Raw genomic sequence first — 12541 nt, 5'->3', positions numbered from 1 at the left:
TGGCTCGTCACGAACTACGCTAACAGATATTTCTAAAATGCACTACCATTTACGGTGTTTTAACAAATTGATGAGATTCATCAGGAAACGTCCGCTAGATAGAATACAGAGCTAGTAATAACAAATGCTAACATAAGTCAGGAACTCGCAGGAAGAGGAATACACTTGAAGTGATGAACAGTGGGGAGACAGACAGCCTCGATCTAAAGCCACTGTCTTCGTCGAAGACAAGTTTCCTTCTCAAGACGCTGGCTGCGATCTGTGGCTGCCTTTGGTTCACCACTTTATTTCTTTAACGTGCGTTAACACGATTAATACAAAACTTCTCAAGAGAGTCCGTAAACGTATGAACTCAGTATGTAAGCTGGTTGTCGTATAGCACCAATTACATGGGGCTTTCACCAAACCTAACACCTGTGATGCCAACATTTTCAGTATTAGAGGAGACACTAGTATTACACCACAGCACACCACTGCAGTTGTTCAGATGCTTTTGAAATACAGCGTATGCACACCTTTCGGTTCTCATTCAGTATCCTGCAGAAGACGAACGGGCTAGCTATACCTGCAAACTTGCAGAGATGTGGAGACCTTGCGCACCCGTGAAGTAGGAAATAGAAGTGGTGAAACAGCGGTGGCGCAAAGTAATGGGGTCACAGACTTGACACCGGTCTATAGTGGCCGGCCACGAGGGAGCCATGACACGCAGCGAACGAAGATGTATCTGTAATTATCATGCACTGACACACACAAGAGCAGCAAAGGCCAGGCAAAGCTCAGAAACCGCTCACCATAGCTTTTTTTTTCTTTCCGAAAGTTCCCAAAGCGCATCGGTTTATTGCCCCCAGCATGGAGGAGCATTATCTCCGCAATTTCATTTACTGCAGGTACGCCCTATACGTGCTACGAGCTCGTTAGTTCCACCGCTTCGTCCGCTCGGCTACGGCTTTCCGCTTCCCTCTGTCTCGCCCGTGGCTTTCAATCATAGGGCATGTGGGGCAACTGCAAACGGAGTGAGGACGTCATAAAAGCCCCTAGTTGGGAACCGTGCTGCGATGCTGACTTGCTTGAGCGTAGCCTGGTGGGGTTCACTGAAGGAGAGCTGCGCGTGCTTGTGTAGTGAGTCAGAGAGAGGTCTAATCAGATTCTGTAAAGGAAAGGCAGTTGAGGGGTTAAAAGACCCTCCAAGATGAGCTGAATACCCTTCTTGAGATTTCTGTGAGATTTGCAGTCTGTTGAACATCCTAGACCAATGACCCCTGCACCGGGTCATCAAACAATATTTTCCCTTGGAACTTTCACGACTGCTTTTTGGTAATATGCTACACCATCTTTCAGGCTGTTTTTAACCATTTGTGCGAAATAACGACTACGTGTTCTTTTTTTCTCTCTCTTTTCTTCAACTTCTAGGGCTATATGGTCGAAGGTGATTGGCGAGTTCTGTCAACTTTTGAAAATAGCGTCTTGGTTAGGAAATGGTTAATTCTAGTCCGTGTTGCGGTAGCTGCAAATTACGTGCCTGCGCCCCCTCTCTTCTCGCCTGTGATTCTGTCGTTTATTCATCCGTCTTTTTTGTCTCATGTTTCTCACATTTTGCTACCGTCGAGTGACAGTAGCTATTGGCATTAGCTAGTTTGCTCGTCCAAAAACTATTGAAAATACATGCACTTCTAAGTCACAAAAAAAATTTTTGCGAAGACACTTGGCGTAAAGGACGAGTGCACGTCTTACCAATCCAACCCAAACCTGCACTCAGACGTCAAGACGCCATCTCTTCGATGTCTGTCCACGACCATGAAAATCTTGCCGGTCTGCCCCACCACTGCAAGGCACTCAAAAAAGCATGCTACTCGGTCACTTACTGGTTACGAAAGAACGAGAAAAGAAACCTTAAAATACCATAACCATGAACGAAATTCCTCTTTTTATAGCTTCACGGATCGTATGGGACGGGGGTTCGTCGAGTATAAATGCAGACCTCGAACGCTTATGTATTAGCTCGTTTAAAACCGCATGCACTGAACTACGAGTGAAAATTAATTCCTAATGATTACATCTCAGTCAGACGGCCTTGACTGGGCACGATGGTAAATCCAGATCGGCAAAGGCGGCAATGACGCACATCCATACATAGCAACACAGTGCGACAGTTTATTCTGGGATGTCCACGCTCAAAGACAGACCAGCAAAACAAGAGATAGGATGGCACGTTGCTTGACTCGTAAGAATTTTAAAAAGAAGAGGCTTCGCAAGCTTTGCTTCGCTTGCGCGCTTCTACCAACGTGGTTGGTAGAAGCGCGCCAATCTAAACATGAACCGTGCATTGTCGTAGAAGCTTTACATGGCGTCAAAAATTTGTGGTTCGTGGTGACAGAAATATTCATACAAGATCGAGGTTAGTCTTCGTAAAAATAGTTCTGCCAGCCTTAAGACCTTTTCTAGGTATCTCATAGACTACGGCGTTCTAGTATAGATTGTATTTATGCAGAGTCGACATATATATCATCTACATACAGCAGTTACACAAAGCCTAGGGCCACAGGCACGCATATTGTTTTTAGGCAGTCCATAAACGCGTAGTCTTTCAGGTCGTATTAAATTATGAGGTTTTTTTACAAACGTTCTACGAGTTAATAACATACGTAAAAATCATTTACGTCCACTCTTATAAGTTTCACAGATAATCATGTGTACTGTTTGTGCGGATTTGTATGAATTATTGAAACATGGATGCTAGGTAACAACTTCATAGTTCAGTCACGTGTTGACTGGGACTTGCTGGTTAGGCGTCAGACAGAAAGCAGCGCTTAAATTGTGTTCTTACTCTTCCGTGTCTTTTGGGCGTTTTTTTTTCTATGAAACATTATGACACCTTGGCGATGGTCAATAGCTGATGATCCTCTGTTTGACGTCTCTGTTAATGCGGTTTCTGACTGGTTGTCTCCAGCTGAAACGTCATCAACGCTGTAAGACGCATTAGACTCAACACGGGAACAGCCAGAAAGGCTGTCACGTGGCCCTTACTCAGTGAATAGGCGCGCTTTCTCTGGCTTCTGCCAGTTCCTACGTCTCTCTGCCACAGCGGCCGGCAGAAAAAAACGATAAAACAAGCCGCTTCGGACAAAATATGCCCGCTAATCTTCTTTGCCCCGAAGAAACAACTGTCACGATATTCCCGTCACATCCCAGCTGAGGAGCGACACGTGCAGGGGTGCAGCTTCCAACGTTTTGTGAGCCTCATGGCACGCACCTTAAGCGGGACGGAGGACAGGCAGCCGGCACTCTTTTTTCATCACCGTTTTATTGAGTAGGACCGAATGCGGCCACGTGTCACATATCTTTGCTTCTTGGCATGCACAGCTTGTGGTTTCTTAGACTGTCACCGAGGCAATGTTGCGGCTTTTCGGCCAATTCTGAACGGCTGGAACCAAGACCTGTTTACTTGTGTAAGGTCTGAGCAAAGGCGTAGCTTTTCGAGTGAACGCGTAGATTGACTGCGAAGGTGAACCACCAAGTAACTCGACGTATTGACGATGTTTCGTTCGTCGAACTCAGCCTTAGTGTGATGACTAAGATGGCGTGGTGAAAAAGAAGACAAATGTTGTTGAGTGCGAGAAGAAGCACAACTATAAAATGTGTAGTCCTGGACAAAGAGCCACATTGATTTAGTCAATATAAAGGCTTGAGGTTGATTCATAGCTGCTGCAGATATTAGACACCGATATTAATATCGCTAGGTCACCATTTGTATAAGCACATCTTAACTGTGCAGAAATCTCTTCAACTTGCTTGGAACCAGAGACTCTACCATTTGACTCTATTTTTATAGCGTCCTTTTTTGTAACTCCTGTAGCGGACAAAAATGACGCTTCAAAACAACCTCAAAGAGAAGCCTCTTTAAACAAGCCCAAAAGTGTAGCTTCATCGTCAAACCTCCATAAAGATGCTGTTCAATGTATATATCACGTCACACACACTGGTATAATTATTTAGCTGTTACAAAGTTAGTAGTTCCCATTGGTTGCTCGAGTGAAATGGTACGTCACTAAACAATTAATAAACCCTACATTTCTTGTGATTTATGATCTGGCTTTGTTGAAAGATTCAAGATAATTGCAAAAAATTATCAATTTGTCTGTACTTTGTGTCTCTCTCTACGTGTTGAAACATACCGCTGGAAAAGTGCGTCCTTTGAACTAAGACAAATTAACCCAGCTTGTTAACCTACAATGAGTTTGCAAACATTAATATGAGGTTGTAGGAATCGCATAATGATAAAGAAAATTGCAGCTTCACCACCAATTTCGCCAACCGCAAGGCCAATGTCTATTTTTTTTTCGCCTGGGTTGCCACGCGGCATAACAAACGAAGAGCTGTTTTGGTACTTCTGCCCCCTTCTCCTCACAACCCGTACTCTTGTGCAAATTAAATCGTTATGCCCCAGCCTTGGCTTCGAACTTGGCACACATACGTGATGTCCACTTTCGTAAGCTTTGGGCTTTGTGGTAAACAGGTGTAACTGCCAAAACTTTCGTGCATTTTCAAGCCTATCCTCGCAACCTGCATACAGTTCGAATTGTTTTAATTATTAGTCCTTGAACGAAGAAGCGAAAACTCAATCTCATTTCTGTTGCCCTGTTGGCATGGCTGCAATTCGCAGAGTACTTCCGGTTATTCCCCTTCTGCGTTGAGTATCCGTACTTCCATTAGGTTAAAAAGCATGTTAAGAAGCGGCTTTGGGAGGATACGGTACTAATTTCGCCTCTACGTGTAAATCTTCTCCTCCAACCAAAACTAGAAGTCATCCATAACTATCTTGTCTCCTCGAGGTAAATTAAAAAAAAAGAATTTCTTGTGTACATGTATGTACATCGAGGAAATGTCGCAACAAAAAAAAAACTTCATTCTTGCCACTGAAAAAGAATACAAGCGAGCAGCACTGCACCTCGCGAGCAGCATTCATTAATAATTGACCCTAATCACGAACACCTCGCTTGCACGTGTTCAGCATTCTTTGCATAGTGCGCACTATACTGTCTCCCATATTCCTTTATTAATGACACACCTACACGCCAGGAAACGGGCGACGATGAAACCGACCCGAGGACGAGTCCGGCCTAACCCACATTCTTGCCTGAATAATGCGCCCAGCTTGGCCAGAGAACGAAACGATAAAGTAAGCCTAATGACATGTTCACTGTGCATAGTATACACCCACACTGCTCCAGTGTATAGGTGGGACGGGAGGAGGAGGAAGGGGATGAGGGGAGGGCGTACGCCTGTCCACGGACACCTTGCAGACTAATGCCTCGCAGCGTCATCCTCAATCACGCCGACTGTGGAGCCGTGGTTGCGCAGGAAAAACAAAAAGAGAGAAAGAGAAAGAAGAAGAAGACGTATCTATCAGGCAGAACACTGCCGGACATCGTGAATCCAAGCTGGGCGGGGTGGTCTGTTCCGAGCGGACGCCGTCTCTCTGAACGATATTAATGCACCGCTGTCTGCATCCCGCGAGCAGGAAATTCGTTTCCGCCGCAGAAATGCACCGCGGGCCAGTGCAGCTGGCTCGTCCTTGTGCGCCAGAAAAAGTGACGTGAGAAAGAGGTTCTCGTCACTTTCTTTATAGAGTTTAGTGAGGTCGCACGAATGTTCGTTTTGTCGTACGACCCGCTTTCGGGCGCGTGCCTGTGCATGCATCTCGCTGCTGCGAAGGGAAAGAATGGCTACAGCCAATTTCATGTCGAGTGTTGCGGCCCTGCCCTGCTTGTGGAACGTGTACGGAAAACGAGCGGTTTAGTGACATTCCAGACAGATTCGCAACGATATGCCTGCCTGCTGTAGCTTTGAGGTTCGTGTGACAAAAACGTGACTTTTTTTTTTCACTGAAGATTCCGCTTAACTTGACATAAATATGTATCTGCATATGATATCATAAATCAGCACTTCCTTCGGCTAATCTATTAAAATGAAGAGACTTTCTTGAACGCTTGCTTGAAAACGGAACGATTGAACTGTTAGTTACATTTGCTTGCGCAATTAGTTCGCAAGGTCAGCTTATTAGGGCAGCGCAACCGGGTAGTCCTTTTTTATTCATTAAAGATTGTGCTAAACGATTCGACAACAAAATAAAAAAAGTACAGTGACATGGTGACAGAACAGCAGCATAACATCGCACAAAAGCACTAAAAATAAACGCTTCCCTTTCAACATAGATCAATTATTTCACATAGAGAGAAACAAAATTCGAATGTAATAATTTTGACGACATCTTTAAATTTGCGGAATTACCTTTGAGTTAACGACGTCGTTCTGTGCCCGAAGGCCAGCCAGAAGTCCCGGTCAGTGTCGGATGTTAAGTAGGTAACCCTGACTGTTCTTTTGTAATTTCCTTGCAGAACTGCACGTAAACAGTTATTGGAGGAGCAGTTCCCCTACGGCCCTAGTATCCGACGAAATTACATGCGCCCATATCGAGAACTTCCAAAAAAATAAAAACATTGATCATTGCTTATGCGAGTCAAAGGTCCTCTCATTGCGACAAATCAGGTAGCTACCGAACTGTTGCGTACTGCCTCCGCTACAAATCATATTGACCGCAAAAAAGACGGGGACTCTTTCTGTGTTCCCTCGTCCGTCGTGTCCCCAAACGAAGAATCCCTCATCAGTTACATCGTTACCGCCTGTGCTGTTTATGTGTTTTCTTCCTCTGTCCCCGTCTTTTTTGCGGTCAATATGATTTGCAGTAAATACCAACTAGGCCAAACTGAAGTTCTTCTGATGCCTCCGCTACGCTTGTCTATAGCGCGCGGACTGTGTGCAGCAGTGTGCCCTCGGGCAATCCGCTGGATGTTGCGGTGTCGAGACAACTTTCTTGTGAGCGAGCGGTACTCAATTATCCGGTCATCACTGATGGCACGGTACTCTGTGCAGAGAAGACCACACGGGTAGTGAGCGAGAGGTCCCCTCGAAATGGTACTGTGCGTGCTTTTGCTTGGAAACATGAAGACTGCTAAGGCTCACATCGCGTACGTCAGTTCGAAAAGAGATCCGCGATAGGCATTGGTAGTGTGTCAAGCACAAGCAGCAGACACCAGCCCCGGTCTTAGCGGAAGCTCAAAGGAAACTTTCTCGAACTAGGGGCACACTCAGCTGGACGACAAGAATATTCGTACCCAGCACACCTCCTGTTCTCCAGGAAATTCTGCTGGAGGGTGTACAGTACCAGTAAAACAAGCCGGAAGAATAACCGAAAATGCTATAATATTCGTTTCGTACTTTGTACACAATTCTCGGCAGTGCTGTGCCAAAAAAATCGATCCCTTTTTCCTAACTAGGCAACGGTAAATGTAGTCTTGCCGCGCAGCTTCTTTTCCTTCGTTTCCTCGACGGCCTTCGACTCAGGTGCCGCGTTTGCCTGCCCGTGCCGATCCGCCTTTTCGTCGCGTCCATCCGACGCCGCGCTGTTTTCCAACACCGAGTGGGCCGATTCGAACAGGGTCGACTCGAGAGCCGGCGTTCTGGCCGTCTGAACCGGATGCGCAACCAGCATCCTGGCCTCTTTCTGTGCGTCGTCCGGATGAACATAGACCAGAGGAAAGTCGGTTTCCGCGGCACGTCGTCTCTCCTTTTCCTTCACCCTCTGTGGAACAAACAGCAACAGTATGCGAATTAAGCACTATTTGTCAGGAGCACCTGGTGTATACGCTGCGGGCAATCGCAGTATCGACAGCCATTAACTCGAGCGTGGCCACGTGATCGGCCAAATTGCAACAGGGGCTGCATTGAGGTCCGTTGGGTCTTTTCATAATCATCACGTAGGTTGACCATGATGATCAATAGGGCGATCATCGCCAAATAGATTGATCATGACGATGACTGTGATGATGATAATACCCAAATACTCCGTAAGCAGTACCTGTTGCAATTTGGCAGACCACGTGGCCGCGGCCCAGTCACAATCATATCATAACCATCACAGTCGTCATCAGGATCATCCTATTTGATGATTACCATGAGAAACAACTAAGCTAGTCGTTAAAGATATCAAAGTAGTTGAAAGTTTGACCCGGATACCACGGAGAAAGCAAGCACAGCACAGGACTGACTGTCAACTTGGCTTACCGTAGCCAGTGGGTGCATCGTACGCACATGGCCGTGCGATCAATGGAAGTGGGCGAACAGGCTGACTTGCAGCTGCACCGAAAGCTCGCTCACGATAACGCGCGTGACAGGAACAGATCCTCACAAAATCATTTTAGTGAAGTTCCGAATTCTCCTGTTCACCTATTCACAAGCGCCACACTAAAGGCGTCCAAAACTATAGCTGTCTTGCAAGGTGACTGTTTGGTAAAGTAAAGGTTCCGCCAAGAATAAGAAGAAATGGAGGAGAAGCCTCAAGTGATACATAGCAAGAAAATGTGAACCGAGCAATGTACGGCCCTCTTGCTTACTATTTCTTCCGTCTTCGAATTAGCGTAGTACAGTACGTTGATTGCAAGGGGTGTCTGCAGCACAAGAAAAGAAAGCAAACTATTACACAGTTTATTTTTAGAGTTTTGACAGACCTCAAACATATTTTCTGCATAAACCGTTCCTCACGTCAGGAACATCTGTATTACATGTTTAGTAGGTAACAACATAGCTCCCACACTGGGCAATACCAGATTCATTTATTACTCTTTAGACTGTTGAGGAACTCTGGCAGTAATTAACTACACACGCAGTATTGGTTGCTCGCACACAGAAACCTTAACTTGTACCATATTACTCTACCAGAAAGACCCTTCATTGCGCAAAAAACTCACTCACAGAAATCAGAAGCTTCGCGAGCCATATTAGCCTGGGAATCGTTATCTGTAAAGAAAAGAAGGCCTTGTAAGTGGAGCAGAAGTCAAGTGCATTTATTCAGTCATAAACGTAAGTAACAAACTTTTACTGCTTGTACAAGGCGCGAATTCAGGCGTGAATATTTGCAATGTATACATCACGGCCTAGCTTGCATGTACATTAGCCTTTATAACTTTTCGACGATGTCACTCAATGACAAGAACATTCACATTAAAGTATTGCTAGCCTTGTTAAAGTAAGCCCTCATTGGTGTCTCTTAAACTATTATGATTATTAATAATAATAATATTACTATCATGGGCACAATGCATCAGCGAACGCTATTTTCGAGTAGGATGGCCTGTTTATTCCTAAAATAACTGAGAACATAAAAAGGAAAGAGGGAAAGATGCGCAGAAAAAGAAGACGACCAGAGACTCCTTTGTGATAATCATTTTCCTTTTCTTTTTAGCTTACTCACTTCAAGGATGACAGTATAGACAAAAGCCACTCAACAGAACTTTCTTATGCCGTGCAATTGTGCGTTATACTCCTACAACAGACGAAAAAATAAGCGTTACTTGCCGATTTGGGTAAGAAGGGTGGTACGAACACAAACGCCAGCCCAAAGATGGCTTCCATGGCGTTCGATGTGGCCAGGAGGACAGCACCGCTGCTCATGCTTTTCGGCACATTCTGTGACGAGTAGTGGCCCATGACAGAGCAATTGGGTTAATACAAGCGCGGAGCTCAAGCAAGAGAGGCTTGAACACAACCACTGTTTGGATGAGTAGCTGTCTTGCTTGAACGGCATGTGTACGTTGCCATTCTGTTGTTTACAAGTACTAGCTATGGCGATGCTAAGCTACTTAACAAAGGATGCACAGAAATATTGTCTGTACGTCGAGGCGTTGCAAAAGCCGTATAGTAATCAGTGCAACTCACATGGTACACAGCGCGGAACACCTTGAGGCTGGCAGCAACATTGACTGCTTGAATGGACAGGCCTATTACTGTTATGCCCCACAAGACTGCGAGAAGAGAAAAAGACCAAATTTCGGAGCACGTTTAAAACAAATACATATTTTTTCAGTACGTCTAAAAGAGGTTGACTACTTACAGCCATTGAAATGTTCTGTTCGGCGGAGGTTCCCTGAGTAGAAAGTGCTTAATTCAATGGCGGTCTAGAGTGAAATGTGTGCAGGTACCAGCTAATTGTAGCACATGACCATGTTGTTACCATTAAATAAGCGCTAAAACGCGTCGAAATGTTTAAAATTCTCAAAAAGATATCGACTGAAGAAACTTAGTACGTGGTAGAAACGCTGTCAAACCCTGTATTCGATCTTTTGACTTACCCAAAATCAAAACGAAATAGTCTTCCTTTTCTGTAATATTTCAGACACATGATGTCATTGTTTCACCACGAATGTTTCAGTGACTCGTGTAAGAAATAAATAGCGTGCTCTTTGGTGTAATGTTGAACAAGCTCTGTGCCCTAAATTGCAATATTTCTACATATTTTAGGGGTACTCATTTTCCTTCATTGTTGAAGAGATCATTATAGAGTCAATCTAAAGTCTATTAGAGAACTTACTTTCAACAGCTCACCTATCTTTTCGGGCTCCAAAGCCAGGGTGAACACGAATCCCATGATGACACCGATCACCATCCAGTGATAAAACTGCAAAATCGACACAATGCAAGGAACCGAGAAGAAAGCGGCGATCTCGCTAAAAATTAGACTAGTCATAAGAACGCGCAACTATCACGACATTTATCCACAACATGCTCGAGTCTAGAACTGGAGTACCATCCCGTAGCACAAACAATGGAATGGCAATGCTTGAAATTTTCTACAGATAGCCCGAGTTGTGACATGGCATCAATAGAGATGGTTACTATGGCTGGCACGTGAGGCTAGAAGCTTAGCAGGTTAGTCCTTGCCCCGCACGTATCCAGCAGGAGGGTTTGCTTAGTTTCACACAGTGCGATTTACTATGCAGGTCTGGACAAGGAAAGAAAGTCCAAAAGGCGCGCTGGCTACTTTTTTATCCGCATTCCAGTAACTCTCTGTAGCTAGCCAGCCTTGACGAAAACCAGGTCTCTGTGCTGCGTGGTGACTGCACGATAGCGGCACGGAATCATCTTGGCCCGAGTCCATCGGAGGTCTTACCAAGCACAGCGTGACGGTGGTTAAAACAGGATTACAGCCGTCGCTCTGCTCCATAGACGCATGCCCGTAGACGCGCGCCCCGATGAACGGCTGAATTGTTGAGGTCGTTCTCGTTGCAGTTGTCGCGGCCTTAACAACGACAACACGTCGCGGACTTTTCCGCTGAAACTTCTTCCTCTTCTTCACCCACCATGCATCGTGCTGAGGCGTAGACGAAGCAGGAATGTTGCCCACGAAAGCATGTGTGCTGCTCTTCTTAAACTAGGCTTGTTTACGTTTGGCAAACGTTTCACTGATGTTTAGAAAACATTTGATAAGAATAGCGATTTGGGCGAGTTTGTCTAAGTTCATCGCTTGTTTAGAGCTACGTGTTACCAGGAGCAAGTGAAGCTCGAAACGAAAAATTCAAAGTAGCAACGTAGGTGAATGTGTTTGAAGCTGAATAGGGGTTTCAGAGGTTGATTACAACTTCTGGCATGTGTATAATCGTTCTTTGCTGGAGAAAACGAACTGCACGCTTACATGAAATTCATGCATAAACTTCTTTCACTTCTTGTCCGTGTTTAGAATGTTGCGTTACATTTCAATTTGTCCTCTATATTAGATTAGCACGCCATTATGTAGGCTTTTAGAGCTTTCCGCTTCTATTATGGCGTTCTGCTACATTGATGCCAGGGAACACAGACTGTAGCTGCCCTCAAAGTTTTGTTGTAATGTAAACCAGGTTATCTCAACATGCAAGCTGTCTCAAACAGTGCGTGCATATTGTCTAAGAATACATACTTGTTTCTACTCGAATAGGTTGCTAGAACTAATTGTACGTTTAATGCATGAGCATTTGCCAACAAATATATGGTACTAATAAGCTTGACCAATTCATTGTCTAGTCCTTAAGTATCACTAGTGTAGTGCTAATTCAACCTAATATTCGGGTAATAATAAACTTAATCAATAAATTGTCTAGTCCTTAATTGTCGCTACTGTAACGCTCATTTTCGAAAGCCCATCAGTGCCTCGCTTTCTTTCTCACCGCCAACATCAAGGTAGATAAAAGATTTCTTTATACTTCATTTTTATTGCTACATCTGTGGCATATGGTACTATTCTGGGGACAGTCTTTCCTTCCTCGCGTGTCGCTTGCATCAGCTATGAAGATGTACGTGCGATGAATTACTGCGACGGGGTTTGAGCGAGAAGCTGCCGCCCCCACTTTCCAAGCCAGTCAGTGCGTCGATTTCGAGATCTCACTCACAAAGCGCGTTCCGGCCAGACCTTGGCAGGAAAGAGCGTGTTCGCCACATTTCCATACAATCAAAGCTTTCCTATCCGCTAAATTTTTTCAGCCAGAAGCATAATTCCCACATTAGCAACGTTTTGTAGCCTGTCCACGGATGGCATTGCAGTTGAGAGAACAGTAATAATGTGGATCACGTAAGTAAGGAGAAAGAAAACGTCTGCTCAAGAAAACGGTGGTATGCACGTTGGAAAACTTGGACAACATTGATTTTTTTGAGAAGTAGAAAAGAAAATAGACAATTG

At 44.8% G+C, this 12541-nt stretch overlaps 1 protein-coding gene across 2 annotated transcripts; it reads right to left on the bottom strand.

Moving 5' to 3' along the window:
* Positions 1-7247: 7247 nt before the first annotated feature.
* On the bottom strand, positions 7248-11175 carry LOC135913920 (uncharacterized). Of its 2 annotated transcripts, XM_065446611.1 has the most exons (9): positions 11003-11175; positions 10438-10510; positions 10185-10214; positions 9947-9979; positions 9772-9857; positions 9412-9522; positions 8809-8853; positions 8451-8504; positions 7248-7639 (listed from the first exon to the last, which is right to left on the bottom strand). In XM_065446611.1, exons 1-9 carry the CDS (start codon positions 11054-11056, stop codon positions 7331-7333), a joined length of 795 nt encoding a protein of 264 aa, XP_065302683.1. In that variant the 5' UTR covers positions 11057-11175; the 3' UTR covers positions 7248-7330. The 2 variants fall into 2 exon arrangements, with proteins under 2 accessions (XP_065302683.1, XP_065302684.1); XM_065446612.1 differs by lacking the exon at positions 8451-8504.
* Between the last annotated feature and the right edge of the window lie 1366 nt (positions 11176-12541).

The sequence above is a fragment of the Dermacentor albipictus genome, chromosome 5 (genome assembly GCF_038994185.2).
Source record: "Dermacentor albipictus isolate Rhodes 1998 colony chromosome 5, USDA_Dalb.pri_finalv2, whole genome shotgun sequence".
Taxonomy (NCBI): domain Eukaryota; kingdom Metazoa; phylum Arthropoda; class Arachnida; order Ixodida; family Ixodidae; genus Dermacentor; species Dermacentor albipictus.
Note: the sequence above shows the minus strand (reverse complement) of the source record. Positions and strands in the feature narration are given on the sequence as shown.

Excerpts from the sequence above, each read along its gene's own strand:
- LOC135913920 (XM_065446611.1), bottom strand. The coding sequence starts at position 11,056 with ATGGAGCAGAGCGACGGCTGTAATCCTGTTTTAACCACCGTCACGCTG. Across the intron at positions 9,858-9,946 it reads AACAGAACATTTCAATGGCT|TCTTGTGGGGCATAACAGTA; the intron begins GTAAGTAGTCAA and ends CTCTTCTCGCAG. Across the intron at positions 8,505-8,808 it reads TCGCGAAGCTTCTGATTTCT|ACACCCCTTGCAATCAACGT; the intron begins GTGAGTGAGTTT and ends CTTGTGCTGCAG.